This window comes from Mastacembelus armatus, chromosome 4, assembly GCF_900324485.2.
Source record: "Mastacembelus armatus chromosome 4, fMasArm1.2, whole genome shotgun sequence".
In the NCBI taxonomy this organism is placed as follows: Eukaryota; Metazoa; Chordata; class Actinopteri; order Synbranchiformes; family Mastacembelidae; genus Mastacembelus; species Mastacembelus armatus.
In genome coordinates, this window is record NC_046636.1 from 8091755 (window position 1) to 8114626 (window position 22872).

At 37.9% G+C, this 22872-nt stretch overlaps 1 protein-coding gene across 4 annotated transcripts; it reads right to left on the reverse strand.

Annotated features, from left to right (window-relative positions):
- Positions 1 to 444: 444 nt before the first annotated feature.
- On the reverse strand, positions 445 to 21321 carry dazap1 (DAZ associated protein 1). 4 transcript variants are annotated; one of them, XM_026323067.1, is made up of 14 exons: positions 21186 to 21321; positions 20019 to 20059; positions 18359 to 18525; positions 17750 to 17815; positions 16570 to 16677; positions 16293 to 16341; positions 12120 to 12202; positions 8064 to 8211; positions 7812 to 7844; positions 7042 to 7191; positions 5891 to 6055; positions 3392 to 3484; positions 2891 to 2938; positions 445 to 1309 (listed from the first exon to the last, which is right to left on the reverse strand). In XM_026323067.1, exons 1-14 carry the CDS (start codon positions 21215 to 21217, stop codon positions 1137 to 1139), a joined length of 1356 nt encoding a protein of 451 aa, XP_026178852.1. In that variant the 5' UTR covers positions 21218 to 21321; the 3' UTR covers positions 445 to 1136. The 4 variants fall into 4 exon arrangements, with proteins under 4 accessions (XP_026178852.1, XP_026178850.1, XP_026178849.1 ...); XM_026323065.1 differs by lacking the exon at positions 3392 to 3484 and having other exon boundaries at positions 16570 to 16674; XM_026323064.1 differs by lacking the exon at positions 3392 to 3484.
- Between the last annotated feature and the right edge of the window lie 1551 nt (positions 21322 to 22872).

A 22872-nucleotide genomic window follows, 5' to 3' on the forward strand; every position in this document is an offset into this window, starting at 1 on the left:
TAACTGCGTTTATTTTTCACCTCTCTGTCTCTGCACCCGAAACACTTCTCTTGCTATTTCGATGGAGCATAAAGTGATAATTATAGAACAAAAAATACAAACCCGGGGGGATTTCTTTAAAAGTTCGTAAAAGCATATGAACACTGGTAGGAGTTCGGTTTAACTATAAGGTGCCATGACTCCTCTTTTTGCACAGTAATTATTTTCGTTTTTGATCAATCTGTGTTATCCATTGGGCAACTGATAATTTAGTCTATGAAGGGTCAAATATTGTGAAAAACATCTATTGTTTTTGAGAGTTCAGCCACACCTACACGTTTGTTGTGTTGTCTTGCCCACAACATAACAAATAAATAATAAAAATAACCTGTCAGTTGCCTTGTAGGGCTTCTAGTGAAACAGGGAGGGTCTAGATTCAAATACAAAACACCATGACAAGCACTGTATCCTTAAAACATTTATTTCTGTAATAACTTGTCCTTTTTTTTTCTTTTTGCATAAGTGCAAAAAATGCACCCAAACAGCCACCTGAGGGAGATCTACATCTTTAAATAAAAAAACAAGCAACGTGTACATTTATAGTACAAAATTCTCTTTTAAAAAATTGCACAGTTCGTGTATAATATATATATTCATAATCTCCATTTTAAACAAACTTTAAAGGCTCAGAAAGTAAACAAAATTCACCAAATGAAAAATAAAAACATTTTTTCCCTAGAATTTAAAGCTGAGGAAACTTGAGACCCTGTTTTTATTTGTGTCCACCATAAATATACATATTTATATGTCTCTTTACATATAGTCTCTGTGCTAGTGTTTGACCAGACAATCAAAATTATTGCAAAGTAGTTTATTTCTACTATAAAACATGGGTTGGGGAGTGGGGGATAAAAGCTTCTTTCTGCTGAATGCTCCTTAAGTTATGCAAAAAAAACCTGGGTTTCTTTACACCCCTTTTGAATTTACTGGAATCCCTGCTTTCACAAAAGTTTCTGTTTCACAAACGGTGTGCATTCAACATTCCCACTGAACAATCCAGAACTCCAGTTTTGCTTTTAAGCAAGAACACACATTTCCCTGACTACTTCTTTTTTTGATTTTTAACTTTACACAGCTGCCCTGCCCAGAGGTGGCGGTCAGCGTCGATATGGGTGGAAGCCCTGCACGTTGTGGTTCTGCCCTCTGCCGAATGCACTGGCAGCAGGCTGGGGGGCGGCGGCGGGCTGTGCTGTCGGGGGCCCGTATGAAGCCGTTGGCTGGCTGGGGTCTGCGAAGCTGTGGCTGAAGGCTGTCAGGTCCTGACTGTACCCTGGGGTGGACAACAGAGAGGAGAGAAAGGAGTCTGAAGACAAGGGTTTGAATGTCAGGCTCACCATATGGTGCTTACGGAAAAGCCTTACTTCTCTAAAAGTACTGGATGGCTTATCTAAAATTCTTAAACTTTTGATGCTGAGGAAAAATCCACCACTTACCCTTATACTGTACTAGTGGTACATTCCTAATATATAGTGAATTTTAATGATTGTTTTTAGGTGAAGTGGTTTCATTTTTGATTAATAACTGTGTTACCCCTCTATTCAAACATCTACATTAGCCTATGGCTGAGGTGCTTGGTTGGTTAACTGATGAAAAGTTATTGCTTGCTATCTCAAACCCCTTTAATTAATCAATCATGTAAGTCATTAATAACCACAAACTGCAAACATTTGCTGATCACACTATCGCAAATGTGAACATTTGCTGCCTTCCTCAGTTTTATGTTATTGTAAACTAAGTGCTCTGGAGACTTGCCATAGGTAACTAACTTAACACTATTTTCTGATATTTTAAAGAATAATCAAATTATTGGAAAAAAAAAAAAGCAACAGATTAACAAAAGAATTGTTACTTACAATCCAATACATGTCCCTCATTTTGTTTTTTAAATTAGCATTTTCTATCAGGTTCTTTCTTCCGTGCACCAAGACTCTAAGTTTGCTGTTTGTCAAGCATCATTATATAGGCTAGATAGGTTTAAGTGACTGTAAAGCCTGTCAGTAGCCTAATTTTTATTTTGTTCTAATCAATCTAATTGATCTGTTTATATCTTTTTGTTTAACATGTATTTCTTATTTTTAAAAAATCACTAAGATGTGATTATGTGTTGTATAAATAAATCACCTTAAATGCTCAATAAAGGTATTACAGACCAATTGGGCCAAGAAATGTTATTTGCATTTGTTTTGTCTAAGTCTTTAGAGAGCTAGTGGTAGATTTTTCCTTCAAATATTGTATTCCCTCAATGAGCCTTTAGCATCATTAATATTATTATGCAATGAATAATAAAGTATAAGGACAAAAATGTCAGTTTATTTAAATTTAGGAGGTTCAAGTTGGCTTGATTGAGGTAAACAATGTCTAGATTAGCTTAAATGATTTGTGCCACACGCACCAAGTTCAGTAGACACCGAATGGCAGCATCTATTTGCAAATAGACAAGTGACGCACAGGGAAGGAAACTATAACCTGCCTGGAAAAATGGTTGGTGTAGCCTAAAGTTCAACAGGCAGTATCTGTGCCAAAGGCCTAACATTGATTTGATTGTTACCAAACGGCTGTTAGAATATAAAAACTGGTCCCAGCCAAATCTTTTCAGCATTTTGAGGGTTTTTTTTTTTCCTGCCCTGTTAACATCCATTTGTATACAGTATACTGGAGTAGAGGAAGTTATAAATAACTGAAATGAAAAGACAAGAGGGAAAAAGAGAAAGAAATAAGAAAAATAAGAAACATTTCTTCTGGCGTGCTCAAAGTACTCCAGGAAAAGAAAGAAAATAGGAAATCTAAAAAACAAGGAGGGGTCCCAACAGGACCACCAGACAGAAGAATCTTGGAGAAAATGGAAATTTACTGGCATCGTGTCCTTCTTTAAATCTTCTTTCCTTTCTCACCCCTTTAGCTACAATGTGGAGACAGTACATGGGGAAAAAACAATGGGTGAATGGACTGCTGATGCATAGAGACAACTGAACCATGAACAACTTTTCTGACAATTAGATCATCCTTTTTTAATCAGCAAAGCAATGCGGACAGAGAGGACGAAAAGGAGGACATGGTTTGTCTTGGTATTGTAAAGCTACAGCCACCGAGGGAAGTAAAATGCTTAGATCTCAAAATGCCAAATTTCAATGTAAATTTCTTTCTTTCTTTCTTTCTGAAATCCACTCAGCAAAAAGATAGTGGCTGTGTTTTACTATACAAGAGTACACACAGTAATTTGTATGTACATGCAAAATGTACATGCAAAATACTAAACAGAGCAACAGAAAAGAGGCAGAACCAGGTTGCAGCTCTATTAACACTACAGTACTGAACAAATGCTACTTTTGGAGAAGACGATTCTGGCACCTACCTGCACTATATCCTCCCTGCTCATCCTGACCATAACTGTGAGAAGGACGCGTTGGTCCGTAGGCAGAGGGGTCCTGAGGGTAGTTACCCAAGCCTATCAGGGAGATGAGGAGACCAGGTTGACTGAACCCAGATATCGCTGGCCGACTACTTTTCATAGTTCCCCCCTTATTGAACTAACAGAGCTTTACATTTATATTCATTAACTGCGTCTGCACTATGTATGGTGAGGCATCACTGCTCAGCTTCGTCTGGAAGTTGAAAATAGAATGGAGTGTGAGTGTGCAAGCTATCTGCTAGCACGTCTGAATTTTTAATCATGCCAGCCTGGTCTCAGGAAATTTGGTGAAATGTGCATGATATGCTACAATGCAAGGCACTTGTGAATGCAACTACTGTAGTAACAGGGACTAGAACAACCACACGAGCGGTTCTGCATACGACAATAGACAAGTCCAAATAATAGCAGAAGTTCCCAGACTGACTTCCTATGTCCCAAGCTGTATCCATTAATTTTAATTTGACTTGAAACCTGTTCAGACAATGTGCCAGACATCTTTGTCTCAAATTATGTTATTGTGTGCTTTTTCAACTCTCTGGTTGCATGCGTATTCCCAGGTCTCTGAGTGGTCTGGCATAAAAAAGGCATTCAGGGGCATTTACATGTCTTAAAAGTTATGAAAAATATATATTGGCATTACTTAATGGCCAAAAAGGAGTTCCTTGCATTAAAAAGGCAGCTGTTCAGCAGTTAATTCTCAAATTTTAGAATTCACACTGTTCTTTAACACACCAAAGAGCTTTCACAATAAACGAAGTGTTAATTGTGTAGAATAACTAAATTAAGTTTCACGGTGTTTTTCAATAAATATAAACTCAGTACATAAATGGATGGTGGGAAAAAATGGTTTGATATTTAGTCTAATCACAACCCATTATTTTAACTGCCTAACTTCACATAAAGCAAACTTAACATTAAGTGAAACCATACTTGATTTCAATATTATTTTTCTAACTTGAACCACTAGCTAATTTTACCCAAGTAAAATATCATATCCAGTGACTGCTACGGTCAGAAATAAACTTTTGTAGGATAGGTGTGTTATGTCCATGTCAATATTTTTAGCCACTTTTCATTTTCTGCTCATTCCACAAAAACCTTTTGTATCTGCGTTGTCACCACTGGCTTTTAATACTGGCCTAAACGCCTGAACAGGCAGTGGACACTAAATGCAAAAAGCTGAATGGAAGATAAGCACAAGCAGTAAACACTGAACAAAATGAGCACCTGTCATGACCACTGCTTTAAATGAAGACCCAGCAGTGCAAAGCAGCTTTAGGCCAAGTCAGGAGAAAATACCAGCAAGCCAAAAAACTGAACACAGCTTCTGAGGTAATATCTGACTCCTATCTGACTGTGTGCTTATGTTACTGAATGAGTAAATGTTCAATGAAGATCACACTTCTTCCTGGATGCTGGTTAGTTTTCACAATATCTGTCTTCATCTTGGTCCACAGCTGAAAACCTCCAGCGTCCATTTGTGCTCTCAGCATGATCTCAGACTCTTAATCCTGCATGAGCATACATAAAATGTCTCATTTTCCGATTTCTACATGCAAACAGAAATGTGTCCAAAACTTTCCCAGCTCAATAGAGATCCAGGACGAACAACTATCCTAGACCAACTCAATTCAAAGGCAATTCGTCCACTTCAAAGACTACAGACAACCACTATACAATAAAACCTACAGATACATCAATAAAAATTACTTCATCAGGAGTCCAACTAATATGCAAGTACGAACAAGGCTGAGGACTAAACAAACATGCAAAGCTCCTACAAATTGATGGACGTTTTTTTTTTTTTTATAGGTAGCTTGGCAGGTTGGACATGCCTAAGTTCACTAAAAAAAGGTGTGGGCTTAATACTACCATGCTGGTGCTCTTCTAGGGTGACCGTGCAAAAACCAGGAAAAGAAGCCGGCAAAGTCATCAAACAGGGAGGAGGAGGTGTAGGAGGAAGTAATTAAAGGTAGGAATAGTTGAACCAAGTTAGATGTGTAGTGCAGTCAGTCAGGAGAAGACTGCACTCCCTTAAAATCAAAAGAAAAAAAAAAAAGATGCAAAACAAAAAACACTGCAATGCAGGATGATCTAATTCAAACCTACCAAGACCTACCAATATTTTTACCATCCACAGTCGAGCTGAAAAACTGGACAAAGATGATTGGTGAAGACTCCTGGATATGGTGAAACTTCATTAGTATCTTCACGGCACAGCCAGGGGTTTTCATGTATGCAAGAAGCATGTATGCATATGTAGCTGTTCAAGCTAAATGGAACCAAGGGCAAGCTCCTGCTTGTTTAAGGGTTGTAGTTATGAACTAAGTTGTAGTTGCACCCAAAAATATCCAGGCAGATGGGCAGGGCCAAAGGGTGAATAAAATTAAATGGAAGAAAAAGGGCAGCAAACTGCTTTAAACACAGTGCTTTTCTTACCATACTGGCTATAAGAGAAGTCAGGCTGCCCAGTGGGAGCTTTGCTCAAGTCCTGAGTTGGTGTGGTGGCAGGGGCAAAACCAAGTGGTGCCGTTCCTGGAGTGGTGGGTGGAGGAGGAACCTGTGGAGCATACTGGTCTGCTTGGGGTGTGCCAAAACTGTAACCTGTTAGTGAGCAAAAAAATCATTTCTGTGACTTTTTCTTAATGATTATTTCCTAGTATTGCTTTACTACAGATTATACACTACCAGTCAAAAGTTTACCATTGAACTGAATGAGAAAGTGTATCCAAACCTTTGACTGGTACTGTATGTAGGAGTACAAACACTTCAGAGCAGATTACCCTGGACAATCCCCAGAGTCACTGGCGTCATGTAAAACAAAACATCACTATCACAAGTGACTTGAGTAAAACATCATGAGTTTCATTTTGAACATACAAAATCTAGTTTAACATACTGTAACACTGAAATCGGACTAAGTATTATACTGTCTATTTAGCCACCAAATCACTCCATTCTGGGTTGTTTAAATACAAGATGCACAAGCACATGCTTTTTGTAAGTAGCAGCAGTGACCACTCTACCAAAGCACTTGTAATGGCCAGTTTTGGGCTTTAGTCCATTTTCTAATACCTTGTTCATAATTTACAAAATATTAGCTAACCCTGACCCTGCCAACATGTTTAACTGATGAAAGGTAATAAAACCCAGAGGCTTTCCCAGCAACATTTTATGAAATGCTTAGTATCTGCAAGGCCTGCTGTTCATCTTTGATAAGGCAGAGGTTCCTCCCTGACCACAGCAACTGCAATGCTGCCTGGAAAACCTGACACAGATGCAATTAAAAAAAATTACATTCTTACATTCTGTTACATTCTGATTTTAATGAAAAACACTTCAGGAGCAAAGAGCTATACTTCTTGTAATATTATTTTTCAATGTTTCAAAACTATTAGGCTTTTTCACTCTGACAGAAGAAAGAGATACAGATCACATCAAAAATCACCACCGGTTTTCAGACACCCTTAACATCCATAGCCAATTCAGAGTGTTATTCATATATATAGTATGTTATATTGCCTAGAGTCCCTCCGCAGTGATGTCAAATCAGCACCAAATTCTAATCAGAGTGCATCAGAATTACTGACCAAACTGAGGTGCAGTGGTGTAGCCCTGCTGAGGATAGCCCTGAGGTGCAGCAAAGCTGCCCGCCGGGGTTGTGACCAGGAATGCGTTGAAAGGTGATGGAGGTTGCGTGGGTGTTCCTCGTCCTGCCGACAATGGAGGTCCATAGCCGCCTGCTCCAACACAGAGCAAACTATTTTGTATACATGATTTTACATAAATATTTGTATATTTTTAAATAAAGTATAAGTACACAAAGAATAATAATTCTTAATAAATAAAAAAAATAGCACAGTAGTGTAGTGTTTCAGTATTGCATCAATTCAAATTTGCTATGGTCTTATAAAAGAGCTGAATATGAGACACAAAGTTAATAGGTAAATGGTTTAAAAAAAAAAAACAAAAACATTTGCAGTGTGCAGCATGTCATTAGACGCTAAAAAAAAAAAAAAGTGAACGATAGGGAGCCGAGCGCTGCAGGTTGACCCGGAGGTGGTGATATGAAACCAAGCCTGACCAATAGCAGAGGGAGGTAGGAATCCACTCAATGCTGCCATCTGTTTCAAGCAGCAAATTATCAGCAGCCTCAGCCATTATGAATCAGCGATAACATGTGCTGTTAACTGTCAGCTTATTGCCTACACTGAGCAGTCTCAAGATAGGCACATGATCATATAGCAAACACTCCTCTATCTGACGTTTGATCAATTCAGTTATGCAACTTATAAAAAACAATTACTTCCTTAAACTGGAAAGGCAAGACCATTCTGTGTGTTATGTGGTGTACACCTACCTATGGGTTGGCCAGTAGTTGACACCCACACTCCTTCAGGAAAAGAAAAAAACAGTAATACTAGAGACAATACTGACACCTGACATGGAAAATGTTCACATAACACAGTTTAACATTCAAACTGATAGTGTGAGCAGTGACCTACTGCACATGCACAAAGTTAATGTTAGAGGGCTTTAACACATTTAAACAGTTACCACTAGGTTTTCCTCTGAACTCACTCACTCTGCTCTGGGACTTGGTCCCACTCACCCTGTGGCCCATAAGGCTGTTGCCAGCCCTGGGCAGGCTGTGCTGTCCAACCATTAGCTGCACTCAAGATGCCCCTGGGTGCCCACTGGGCAGGGCCAAGCTGGCCAGGAGCTTTGCTGTCACGAGGTTCGGCCTTCTTTACTTCCACCTGGACAAAGGACAAGGAGGACACAATTGGCAACACCAGCATAACATCCAATAAGTCCCTCACCTAGACAGACCTGTCCTACCACTGATAACCATTCTGGGCCACTTTGTAATCTTTCACTTTATGTTAATAAGAATATTTTGGGGCAACTATATTAATTAATATTACATTGTAGCCAGGAGAGCTGTAAAGTTATGTGTTTCAGGTACTAATTGTCAAACTGGAATTTCACAGTGCCAAATTAATATTATAAAGACAATACATCTAAACAATAGGCAATTTTTTAAAATACATCATCTCCAAATCTCAATCTCTTAAGATGTACCTGAGAAACATAGACTCATTTTCCCTCAAATGAATTGCCCTATAAATATTTATATAAAGACATCTAATGGAAGGTCATGACTTACCTTACTCCAGCTAATGCTTATAAAGAATCTCAATAGTTTTTTTTTTTATTATTATTTGGAATAAGTTTTAAGGGGGAATGGATGTAGAGAGAAATTTACATCTCAATTCTAACAGAATATAAACATGCACACAGCATAAATGAACAGTCTTTTAGTCAATTTAAAACTGAATCTTCATACTGTGTCAGTGGTGAGAAAACATCTTTTTCATGCATTCAATTACTACAATTCTGTAACTTTCTGGCCAATATGATGTCAAATTGCTGCTAGACATTCAATATTTAAGCTCAATGCCTTGAGCTACACATACATTTAGTGCCCCAAAAACAAAACTATCATGCCTGTAACTAGGCAAAGCTACCAGCAGTTAACCAGAGCAAAAAACAGGCTGAGATTAAGGGGGAGCCAACCAGAAATAGACTTAAGGGCTGAGTTATTGGGGTCACCTTGCAGGAGGAAAACAAATCGCCAATTCCTCCTGCTCTAAGGTGTTTGCCACATACGTCAGCCTCCTACTCTTCCTTCTCTGTCGACCTAATTACATGCACGTTTCCAGCAGTGGCCACACCGCCGCCGGCAGCAACCTGTGCGCCTTCTCCCATGGGTATCACAGCTACGAGTGATGGATACCATGACTTTTGTACAGTCCCGAATAGCAGAACAGGGATTTGGTCCACAGTTTGATGTGCTCCAATTTCTAATTTTGTAACTCATATCTCCCAGCCTCCCTCAAGTCCCAGCGTAAGGTAATGTCAAGTCAAGAACAATGGATTAAGTCGAGCCTTGATGCCTGCTAGAAACCAGGGCAAAGTCAAGGAGGTGGCAACCAGTGGAGAGTATATAGGTTGCGTTAAATCATTTACCAAAGAAATGGGATACAGAACACCATTTTAATGCTAATCAGTGACATTTAAATAAAAATGTCTTGTGTTGCAACTCTTTATCGTTAACTAATATGTCAAAACTCCAGCTTAAATGAAGTGAAAAGTTTTATATTTCGTGGTCTACTCCAGATATTTGATAGCCCTTTCCTGGGGAAAATAAAATGACATTGAATAACGCATTTACATTTCTAATTTGTTTAGAATTGACATAAGAGACATGTTTCAGTGGTTTAAGGAGCCAGGGGTCTTTTGGCATATCACTCCCCACATCTCTCTTCTGATCTTCCCTGTCTACTGTCCACTCTTAAATATGAGCATGAGATCCACAAAAGAATACATACAAATTAATAATAACAGCTTTATCAAGAAAAACATCCAATACAAGACACTGACATCTTGCTTAAACTACCCCACTACAGCAATTAACACTTTCAAGCTAAATTGAACACTACAGTCATTTTGTCATTAAGATGTTAAAATTTCAAATAAAATATACAAAGATCTTTCAAGTGGTTTATATCAGACTGACTTTCTTGAAATACTTTTTTAGCCATTTCAAGAAAAAGGACAGAAACGGCACACATGCTCATTTTCTTATGCCCACAAATGATTACTGTCTGCATGGAGGGCAAAAGGAGATTGTTTTTTCTGGTATCTCTGTATAGTGGTTTAAAAGCTGCTAATTACAAAATGAGTCTACTGGGGAAAGGGAAGGGAGCATTAATGAATGGGAGCTTTAAAATACTGTTAAAACCAAAGTGCCAGGATGGACTCTTGTCAAATAAAGTGGCTCAAAAAATATTAATCTCACTTTGTGTTACACGTTTCATTTTACAGATAAAACTTCCATTTTTGCACATGAAGCTACACTCAAAAACCCATAAAGACAGTGATTCACTTTTTGCAAATTTATTAAAATTATAAAACTGAGACCTCATAATTTTTCAGATGCTTAATTCAGTATTTGAGAACTACAGCTTGCAAGTGTCTACAAGCTTTGCGCACCTGGATTTGATGGGTCTTTCCATATTCTTCCTGGCAGAGCCTTTGAAGTGCTGTCAGATTGGATGTGAAGCATCCGTGCAATGCCATTTTCTAACTGTGTTTCCACAGATGTTTTATGGGCTTTTAGTCTGGGCTAGGTCACTCAAGGACAATCAGACTTGTCCCTTTATGCTTCAGGTCATTCTTGTGAACTCTGGAGCAGGTTTTTCTCAAGGACCTCTCAGTATCTCAATGCATTCATCATTTCCTCATTACTGACCCATCTCCCTGCCCCCACTGCTCAGATGGTCATCCTTCTGGCATGTTCTCCTATCTCTGCAAAGAACTTCTTTAGCTCTGTTAGAGTGAACGTTAGGTTCTTACCCTGCTCTATGCCTTGCCATAATTTTATCACTGATGTCTACAGAAAGTCCCTTGATTTTTTTTCCAGAACTGCAGCGTAAATTGTTGAGCCTTATGTACACACGGCATATGCCTTTCTAAACTTTGTCCCATCAATTTAATTTTCCACAGTTGGACCAATTAGGTTCTAGATGTCTCTCATTTATAATATATTGGCAAATATTTATGAAAGCATGTTTTAATCTATATGGGTTTCTGAGTGCTACTTCATTTGTTTATAATTCAATCCACAATGCAATAAAGTGTGTTAAAAAAAGAAAGGGTCTGAATATTTTCTGAGGCCACTGTATACTTCAAATATTTCTTATGTTTGTTTTACTCAGCTGAGGTGCCAGGTGGGTGGCTTTTGCCACATACAGCACAACTAGTTTATAGTGAATTTACTGTTCTTTTCCCGGATGGACAGCTTACCTGACACTATCTGAATTGTCTTTGTGCAGTAAACCACAGCCATCTGGTACACCCACTGAGTAAAAGCAAACAATAAAAAGTGAAATGCAAATACTGTTACTCATGTCTTATCCTAAGCAGCATTTTTGAAAGCCTTTTCTTTTGTTATTTAAAAAACTGATGGACACAGTATGAAGACTCTTGAACTGAGGTCACTGAGTCGAGCTTTTTCTTTAACTTTTCAAAAAGAAAAAACAAAAACAAGTTGACATGTAAGTGACCTGCCAACGAAATATCAGAAAACAAAAGAAACAGAACTGAATGGACCAATCCTTTAGGTGATTTATATTTACTGATATTCTGTAGGACTTAAAGCCTCAACTTTATCATTTTTTTGTTATTTTTCATTATATAATTAATTTATTGGACAATTAAAATCCAGAAAACAGCCCATTTGGGGCAAAATAATGGACTTGGGACATCCTAAAGGAGTGGTCAATTTAAACAAAGCCTTGGGCGACAATAAAACCTTGAACAAAATAATCCTTTGTGAAGGATCAGTGTGCCTGTGGAAGCTATCAAAGACAATGCAATAAGAAGTGAGTACTGAGGACAAATAATAATTAAAAATAGATGAGCAGCCTAATGATTTTAAGATGTTAAAGACTGAGTGTGAGATGTAGCGTGCTGAACACTAAAGGAAAGCCACTGGAAAATGAGCTCTAACTAATAAAACAGTATGATAGTTCATCATCATCGCTCCGTCGCCCAAGCCTCTGTTTGATCTTAAGGGTAAAATAAAACTACAACTACACACTTTTTTGCCCATGATGTCGTGAAAATGCATGTTGACAGCCTGGTCCACTGATTGTTCGGCCTCGAAAGTAATAAATCCAAAACCTAGCCAACGACCAAGAGTGAATCAAGGTAGCAGGGGGTTGTGACAACACAAGATGAAGAACAGTATTGGGCTTCAGCAAAGTGAGGATCCGTCAAGAGTGAGCAAGAGGCTCCTGGGGTTTGGATGATGTCGCAGAGTGGCAGAACAACAAATCCAAGACTAAAGCCTGGGAGATTGAAGGAAACTTCTCTTTACTGTGCAGAGAAATATTTTGTTAAGATAACAATAAAGGACTCCTTAGCTGCTTAACATGGGGAATAACAGTCATGGCATTTGATTTAATGTGAAATGTCACATAAAAATGCAATTAAGTCGCTCTTTCAGCCTCTAACATTGATCAAAGCCAATTAAACCAATACTAAATTGTGTTACTTCATGCCGTTTCATCCAAACCCCACCTTGATCTGTCCCTTGGTATATTGCTGTGGAGCACACACTCGCAGCAGCCATTGTTAATGCATCACAAAAATATGGAGAAACACAAACTGTAGAATGCCTAAAGCTTTCTCCAAGCTTTCCCAATTTCAGAATTTTACTTTTGAGTCAGCCAGGATAAGCCTAAAATGGACAATTAAAACATTGCTCACGATAGTAACACAAAGATATAGGCCATAACTGCTTTCCCAAAGTGATGAGTTTATGGTTTTGATGACCGGGTTTCATGGGTGGTACACAATGCTCATCAACAATCAACTTTTTAGACCAACATTTTGGCTGTGCCAAATGCTCAATAGATTACTTCATCTGGCCACTGTTTAATACAGAGCTTTCCAGAGCATTAACAGGGTGCTGTGTGCTGCAGTGATCTATTTTCAATTTGATAAACTTTCCACAGTGGCAGAACTGGGTTGTGTGCACATCTCTACTTGGGGACTTAACCTGAATCCAATTAAAGGTCCTACGAGACATGAGACTGAGATTTTAGGGACCTCTAATAACATGCCAAGCATTCCCAAAACTCATGATATACAGCTATTAATAATTGTCAATGACCCGTCCTTAATATAAATTTAACACTGACCTGGCACATTAAAGACTCACACATCTTGTTTACGCTCAAGATGAAATTTGACTTGATACTATCAAAATAAAACTTTCAGTGGCCTCAGACCACCAGACATAGAACTAGAAAATCACTGCATATTATTACTCTAAGGCCCAAATTAACTTTTAGATAATTAGTCAATAACATTTCTTTTTTTTTTACAAGTTGTTGATACTATAAATTAAACAAATATTCTATTAATAATGCAAAAATGAATATTAATTGCTAATAAAACGATCATTAGATACAGCCATAATCAAAATAATTTGTTTATACCTTCTCATTTTACCTTAAAGGAAGCAGATACTCCTATTATTTTTTTTAGATATTATACGATATTTACCATGATATTGTTTGGTCATATCACCTAATAACTAAACATGTGAATCAACATGTCTATTTCCCCCCAAAATCACACTGATTAAGAATAGACTGCAATTGTTGCTGAACTATTATTCAAATAACCTGCATAAAAAAAAACAAAACATAACACTTTTTCTTTAATCACTGAGAACATGTGTCCAGTAGTCCAGTTAACAATATGATGCAACTTTGTATACACCCCATTGTGATCAAGTAAAAACTTTGAGAGTTTATTCATTTGGCCTGTACCTCTGTGCTACCCGTCAATGCACAGTAACCTAAAGGAGAAAAGACAAATCTTAAAGAGACACTGTTAATCACATTCAAACCATTCACAAGGAGAAGGGGGACAGAAGAAAGAAAAATAGAAAGGGCTTACTTACACAATACTTAACTTTCTACATATGGGAAAACACATACTATGCCATTTAAGATACATGTATCAGTTACATCTAAATCAAGGTAAAGAAAACTTATTCCAAGATTGAAAGTCTAGTTGTTTTAGTAAAACAAAACATTTCTACTATTAAAATTTAAGTAATGGTTGTTACTGGTGCAATACATCATGTTAAATTCCAATGACAAACTATTCTGGGTTTCTCCCAACAGAGAATGAATGGGGTTTTGAAAGAAGAGCATTAATACTTGTTGTGGGTCAGTGGCTGCTGCATTATTGCTATGTAGGACAAAGGCAAATGAAACAGCTGTGACTTTAACTTAGCAGGCACAGTCTGACACCAAAGCTGCCAGCGGCACGGATCTGATTCCCATGGAGACCCCCTATACTGAAAGTGTCGACACATGTCATACACTCATGATATATTTATGACTTAACTAGAAAAACTCTTCTGAGATTCTAATATCTTCTGTAAAAGGGTGAAAAGGTTCTATCAAGTATCAAAGGGTAAGTAGAAACTTTTGTGAAAATCACTCTCATGTTGTCATGATAATGTTTTATCACCTTCAGTGTCTCTCTGAAGGACAAATTTCCCCTCAGATACTCAAACTGTTCTCAATATGTCAGCTTCATGTTGTGATTAAAAAAAAAAAAAAAGTCTATTTTTTTGGAGCGCCTACTTTCACGCTACCTGCCTCCTCTTCTTAGCTAGAGATTCCCTTTCAACAACTTTCCTTTTAACCGCATTTACTTCTTCCACTTGGTAAATACAATACACACAGGGGTTAAAATCCTCAAAACATAACATGATTATGCATCTATTTTAAAGTCTCATTTATTACAGTTACCATGTGAACAGTTCTAAACTTGACTTTTTTTTTTACCTTTGATACAATAAATTTTTGGTAGCCAAAACTATGTGACTAAGTGACTTGAATGATGGATTCATCAGTCATCTGAAATTTATTCGGCAACACCTTTAATGATCAAAAGCACTGTAATGGACTGGTGACCTGTCCAGGGCATACCCCTGCCTTTCACCCAAAGAAAGCTGGGATAGGCTCCAGCAAACTACTGTGACCCTAACTAGGAATAAACGAGTATAGATAATGAATGAATGAATAAATAATTCAAAAGCAAATATACCAAAATTTTGTAGACACTGACAAACAACAAAAAACCTATTTAAATAACCTGCCCTTGGACTTGGAAAGTACATATTTGCTGTTTTCTGCCATTTAATAGATCATACGATTGAGAAAAATGCTTCTTTAAAGCCCTTCTTCATTTAAACTGCAGCAAATATTTGGTAGTGTTGGTAGTGATGTCATACCCTAGCCAGTTATTTAAAGGACTAAAAAAAAAAAAAAAAGTCTAAAATATACATCAATAGCAAATGCCACTATTTGTTTTAGGATGGAAGGTTCTTTCACAAATGAAAAGGCAGTCCAGCTAAAGCTAGAAATTCCTCATATATCCTCAGATATACATTACCTCAATTTATTATTGCTGAACTCAATACATCATTCAAACCTTCCTCTGAGGTTTTAATATAATAGATATGAGGGCCCCTGTGTGCACCATTAGCAGGGATAATAACTGCTGATGTAGTACTCATAATTACCCAATAAAAACACTCATTAGACTAAAGAATACATATATAAGAATGAAGAGCTAAAGCACTCCACCATTTTTGCTTCATCTATACATAGATAGCAGAGTAGAAATGTAGCAATGTGTGCATGAAACAGACAGGTATTGTCCCACAAGGTCATGAAGGACACTGCAAAGCTAATCCTACAATTTGCAGAAAACAAATTCTACATCAATTTCCATACATAAGCATCTAATAGACGCTGAAATATGGTTTTAAGATAACATCTACTGTTGCTTAATGTGAGCATGTTATATTTAACAGCTTGCAAGTTTGTAACTGAAGTTACTGCTTTCATGCCTGCTAAAGAACTTAATGTACAGTGCTGTATGTTTCACTGCAGTGTTTTTTTTTTTTGCTCTGTTTTTGGAAAAATCAAATTATGTTTTCCATCTATTGTACAATGCTGTGACTTGGTGCGGGTTTCTTTTGAAATAATTTTATTGCACTTTGTGTCTTATTGTGTGTTTTCACAATACATAAAATCCCTGTTACAGGGATACGGGGTTTGAATTTAAGTGAATAAATGGGCCTGGAAAGAATTTTTCTCTTTGGGCCAGAATAGTTTGTCATGAGATTTAAGATGGTACGGTATGAAGAGGGGAGAGAAAAAACGGGATCAGCTTTTACCTCGGGGCCTCTGCTTCTCCGCATCATAGATCATTACCACCTCTGTGACCTTGAATGGGACAAAGGGAGACAGTGGCTCCATTTAGAAAACGAGAAAGGTCTTTTCTTGTTCCAATTAAATATTCTACCTTCGTTTGGACAATTAATTGTTCTATCCCGTCCTAATAAATTTCAATTTTTTTATACTACAGTATTGACCCTGTTCAATGTCACATCCATTCAAGCAGTCTTAATGACGATATAAACTGACTTTCATTATGCACTTGGCAATACTCACCACTCCGAATCTATTGAAATAGTCCCTGAGTTCAGGCTCGCCGCAGTTATGGGGGATTCCACCTACAAATATCTTCTTTGATTTATTGCTATCAGCTTTGCTGCCCTTCTGAAAGAAAACAGGGAGTGTATGGATTTCAATGTCTATTAAAGGATCACTCTGGGAAGGGGCCAGTTAGCCATCATCTATTCAAGACAGTGCAGAAAAAATAGGTTCTCATCTTGCCCTGGGGTATAATTCTTAACATGTCATGTCAATGCAAACACTAGTCTCTGCAGATCAGAGAGTACAGCTTAAGAGAGAACAATTCACCACTACACTCATGTTGTAAAGGCTACAGGCTGCTTACGACAACAATGGTTTTTAACTATTTCATCTTCTGCTTTGTTAGTAAAACATTCAACAGGAGCTACATCACTTGAACTCACAGAAAGAAGTTCCAGTAGCAGGAAGATGGTCTAATTTATAATAGCTTCTGGATACAGAGTCTGTGTTTGCAGCCATATATAATTGACTTAAAAGACAACAGAGGTGTAATAATTAAAACCACTGCTTGTCAAATGGAACAAAATGACTATAATTGATCTGCAGGGGTTTGAGAGTATTGTTGACCAACAAAATCAACCCATAAACTACTTAAGTTGGTGGAGTGTTCAAAAAAAAAAAAAAAAATTCACTGTTGAGAAAAATTTTCTGTTCATTAATTTTCTGCTTGTTTGTCTATTCCTGTGTTTTCAGTTTTACTTACAGAGAGGACAGAATATTATATATTTTTGTATTTATTTTACCAAGAACAGATTATATTCTCCAAAATGAAGAAACAAGCTAAATTCATAAAGGGAGCACAAGCATGTGATCATCATTTTTTAAAGTCTGGGAAATTATGAGCTTATTATGTGTCAATCCCAGGCTAGTGGCTATCAGAAACACAAAGTAACTTCTGGGATTCTCATAGATGTACACTCATCTTCCGAAAAAGACAGTATATAAAACCACAATCTTTTAGGAGAAAATAAAATCAGAAAATGGGATTTAGGTCAAAGTCAGAGTGTGCTAAAGGTGTTCTCATGGCCCACAAACCTCAAGAGGAAGAGGGGATGAAGGGGAGATGACAACCTGAGTCCTATCCTAACAGAAACACTTAACCTAGCCTCCCCAGTAAAAATCAGATTCCACTTACCCAGCCCTCCTTGGTTCGAGACTTTTCAGGTTGCATTCCTCTGGGAGTGCACGGCTTCGGGTCAATCTAACAAAAGAGAGCAAAAACATTTGGCATTAGGCCTAAATAAAGGCACCTTCAAATGTCCTTCACTCAGTCCATTACAGTATATTGGCTGGCTTGCCTCACAACAGAGCAACATATATATTAACACATGTTAATTTAATATGTAGCCACAAACATTTTATGGTCTTGTCTGCCAACAAAATAAAGCAGCAGGCAAAAAGTAATTAATGTGGAGCTCACTTTAAAGCTGATGAGAAAACTATATTATCAACTTATTTCTTTTCAACCATCTCAGAGAAATCCAACTGCAGCTGTAAATTTAGCTCATTTGACTTTGAACAGGTAAGTCTTGTTAGGCAAACTAACATCAGACTTTGCAAAGCGCATCATCTGTACGGCTGGCTGCAGGCATTTGCAACCCAAAGCAAATTATAATTCTCCTTGAATAACTTCTGACTACTGATAATGAAAACTCGGTTTAAGTTTTTCACAACGCTCACACAAAATGCAGGCAGATTACTTGAGCTGATTTGACCATCTGGTCCTTTGATTTAAAATACTCACATTTCTTCCATCAAGATTATGCGGCTTTGTCTCCAGCACTGTCCGTACACAATTGGGATCTTTGAATTTGACAAAGCCAAAGCCTCGAGACTGATTTGTAGTTTTGTCCTTCATAATGACACAATCCACTACTTCCCCATACTGTGAGAAGTAGTTCCTAAGTGTCTCTGAGAAAATAAAGAAATAACATAACACTGAAGCTTTACAAAACAAGCACAGAACATTACAACAGTACAGCAAATGTGAAATTTTAATCAAACATTTAACTCAGCCCAGTTTGCCTTCTAAATACAAAGCTGTGCAGTGATGATTAAAAGGACTCAAGCCTCATTATGACACATGAAAATATTTTCAGCATTTCAGATTGCACTGTTGCTGTAGCTGGGACCAAAACAGGTAAGAAAATGAAAGAAAAAACAATTGAGCAGCCCTCCATAAAATTACACAGGGAACACTAACAATTATTTTGTGACCTTGATTATGTGAAAGCATTACAACAATATCAAGTCACATATGGACACCTCCTAAAGAGCAAACAAAGTAGTGACATACTGTCATTTTGCGTGGCATTAAATATACTACTGTAGCTACTATAATGGACACGCCCACAGAGACGAGGCGTGCAAGTTTGAACAAATGTGAAGTCACTTTGAGGAGGGTTGTCGTAATTGCTTTTCTCATTGCTGGGAAGCCCTGGGGCATAGCTGGGGAAACAAGCTCACAGTACCACAGCGCTGTGGTTCAGTGCTTAATGTTAACAGTGGTGTAACACAGACATGCCCCACTACAAGCTCACATGCCAACCGAGGCAGTGAAGGGCTTTAAACAAACTAGACCAATTCCAACCAAGTCTGAATGAGAAGAGACACAGAACCAATGTATTTCATATCATATACGCTCTATCACATCAGTAACTATGCAATGTGAAAATGGGAAAAAAAAAAAAAAAAATCTGAATGATATATTCTGAAAACACAGAAAAATGCATCAATGTAGAGGTTCACTGGCCACAAGTGGATCCTTATCGACTCTGACTGAAGACACTTCTTGGGATATTTAAAAACTGAAAACTACAGAGTCAAAAAACCAGAGCTGAGCTGCATCAAAGTGACATTTTGTGCAGGACTATTACATTTTAAGGTGTTTGTTATTTTATCCTATTAATATTATGACGTGAGATCGATACAGTGATTGTATACACTATAAATATTTATACCTAACACTGCTGTTATATCATCCACTTAATGCCATATCAATGCATCAGTTTTACCATACAAGACTTGTCATATGCAAGTTACTATGTACTTCTCAAAATATTAGTGCTGTCACTATGGTACTTAAAGTTTTTAACACCTTACTTCAGTGAAAATACCCTCAATATTTATGAGACGGTAGATGCAAAAAAACAAGATTTTATGCAACTAATATTCAGATTTTCCTGTGAATCTCACAGCGAAGTGCTACCCACTTGTAACCTGGTAATCTAGAGGGTTTATTCAGTTTCCAAACAAGACTACCAACAACCTACCAGCCAGTGCCTTCACTGTGCTACTAGATCCAAGCAGCTGCAAGCATACTGTGCAAACAAATTGCTGATCAGTAAAACCACTTGGTGCACTAAGTGACTGAGCCTTAAAAAAAAGTTAAGAATGTGACTTACCTTGTGTGGTACTCCAGTCCAATCCACCCACAAAAAGTTTCCTGAAAAGAGGAGATACATTATGTCAGTCAATTATCATGGTAAAGTGTAATGCAGGCATCATGACAAGGTATGATAACTACCACAGGATAATGTTACCTTGCCCACAGCCCTTAAAAGACTAAAAATACACACGTCTTGGTGGAGAAGACTGAAGAGCCATAACAACGCTACAGCTGACTAAACAGCCAGTACACAGCTATTACACAACATGAGGCAACGCTGCTACCGGAACTGGTGGAGCATGAGGAGATATACTGGTTTTATGTAATTCATATTAAGGTTCAGTCCTGGCCGTGGATGTCACTTCGGTCTTCTAACACTGACCGCGATGGCCTCCACAATAAAGGTCTTTTTATGAACGTCCTGCCACGTAAGTTACCGCGGGACAGAGCCAAGCCTTTTAGCAAGCTAACACCAGACTGAGCTGACAAAGTGACTCTGGGAACTGCAGCCCTCACCGTGCACCACCGGCTCCAGCCTTCACCATTCGAGCCCCGAGTATTTCTAGTCCGGACGGAGCAGAGGAGAGCGGTTGCTCGGATCTCTGCATGCGGACCGGCTGACTCGGACGCTGGCAGCATTACTGGAAGCTGAAAGGCAGTTTAAACTGCACTACAAACTAGCTAACGAGTTGAATAATGTCTGATTAAGATCAGGACTGAGGCAATATCACGGCTGTGACAAAACGAACAGTTACCGCAGACGAGGATGCTCCTTCCTCCGGCAGTGCCCGCTAAATGTCCTCGTATCGCCGAAGTCCAGAAAAGACTTCGGCTTCGCTGGCGAGCGATAGCTAAGCTAGCTCCGTTGCTAACTGAAAACAGCGTTAAAATAAGTACGAGCGCTCTCTCGTGTTTCCTTGACAAGCTAACTAATGGAACACCAGACAAACAGCGTCTACTTCGCTCTATGTTATTACGGTAACAACTCGACTACTTTGATGGGTAGTTTCACTTTTTAGGAGTCTTTCCTCGGGCGAGCGATCATCGCTAAGTTACTCCAGCTAGCTTAGCCTGCTAGCTAACGCTAGCCGTCAAATGACAGCTTGACGCGCTAACTGAGACTTGCGGTCCAGTTTACAGTCCGATACGTGGGCGGCCGAAAGATTTGTTGAATGAATCTTACCCGACTTCATCTCCGACTAAGTTGTTGTTCATTTCTGAGGCTGAAGCGGGGGGACTATAGGAGCTGTGACCGGCTTATTGCTTCAGTGCTGCCCCTCTCAGACTGAGAGCGGAGGAAGGTCACTCCGCTTTTTGGTTCAAACTGCTCTGCGCAATGACGACGCTGCGTTAAAGGGACATTACACTCAAACAAGTATTAACGACTCGTCTATCATTACTATTCCAGTCATTCCTGTGGGGTAGATAAGTGCTTTAAGCCTTTTAATTTTTGTAATTACTCCCTGAGCATTCCTATCAGTGAAATGGCTTTTAAAAAGGGAAATCCTGGTCAAGAAACAAGCCAAACACCGATGATAGCCAATAAAAACATTAAACAAGGGGAAAACAATTTAAAGCAGATACAAGTCCTAAAACATTCAAGTTGAGATGCTTTCTCCTTCAAGAGGTAAATCAAGGCAGGGAGTCCACAAAAACAGCACACAAAGACAACTAACACAATACAAAATAAAAGCATTAAAAAGCGCTAAAATACACAAGACACAAACAAAATATAAAGCATATACAGAGATAAACAGTGCATAGATGGTAAATGATGTCCTATACCACAAAGTCACATATTATATTAAAATAGAGCAGAAATCAAGATCAGAAGCCGCAAACATTCTTTGACCTTTAATTTCAGAGTTAAAATTGGGTGGGTTGATTACAGTGTACACCGATGTATAATTCATAGAGGTCATCACTATTCCTTGATAAGCATAAGTTAGGATACTAGCCTATTTTTACCTGACCAACAGTCAAAACAAAAACATGTTCATTTTAGTGGAGTGAATTAATTGCTGGCAATAATTGTTGTAAAATAATTGTTCATCTGTTAATTACTGTCTAATTTGTTCTTTAATCATTTTAAATGTCATTTTTGTAACATGCTTTGTTTAAGGAGCTCTGTGTTTATTATTTATATATTTCAATTGGCATTATATATTTCAAAACTGAAAGTCTGGCCTGTGGTGCTGCTGCAGAAAAGATTTCTAAATGATTAAAATCAAAGGGTATCTTCCTCTTTGAATGTATGTGCACCCAGAAAATTTTATGCAAATTCAGTCATTGCTTCTCAAGATCTGTTGCTGACAAACAGAACTGAGATGATCCCATAGCATACACTCTTTTTGCTGAGTTAATAAAACACCACTAAAGTGACAAGTATTGGACAGTGATGTTTAAAATGTAAAATGCAAAATGACAGCAATGTGCTTGTATCAAATACTTTTCAGGCACAATGCCCATTCATTTCCTTATAAAATATTAGTAACTAGAGTCTTAGTGTTCTGCACAAAGTGTGCAGGAAGAACCATACACCATCATTATATTTGTTTCATTTTCAGAAAATCCAATCTAGAGAATTACTGCGTAAAACAGTGACCATGTGTAAGTTAAACAGCTTGAGGACATTTTCTCAATGGCAACAACCAATTAACTCTTCTAGCTTCAAGTGTAAAAGCAATTAAGAAAATACCAGTAGTGGAAAGTAACTTTACTCAGGTGACATACCTAAGAATACAAACTTTAGACATTGTATAATTAATTTCAATTACTACACACTCCTTTCACTTGTAAATACGTTATATAATGCAATTTGTTGTCATAAATACACCAATATATTTCCTTAATAATCAGATATGCATTCT

Bases quoted from the DNA above. Each gene is read 5' to 3' on its own strand.
- dazap1 (XM_026323067.1), bottom strand. From the start codon at position 21,217: ATGAACAACAACTTAGTCGGAGATGAAGTCGG. The intron at 18,526-20,018 runs GTAAGTCACATT...TTATTTTCTCAG, and splicing joins GGACTGGAGTACCACACAAG to AGACACTTAGGAACTACTTC. The intron at 17,816-18,358 runs GTGAGTATTTTA...CTCTTTTGTTAG, and splicing joins ATAATCTTGATGGAAGAAAT to ATTGACCCGAAGCCGTGCAC.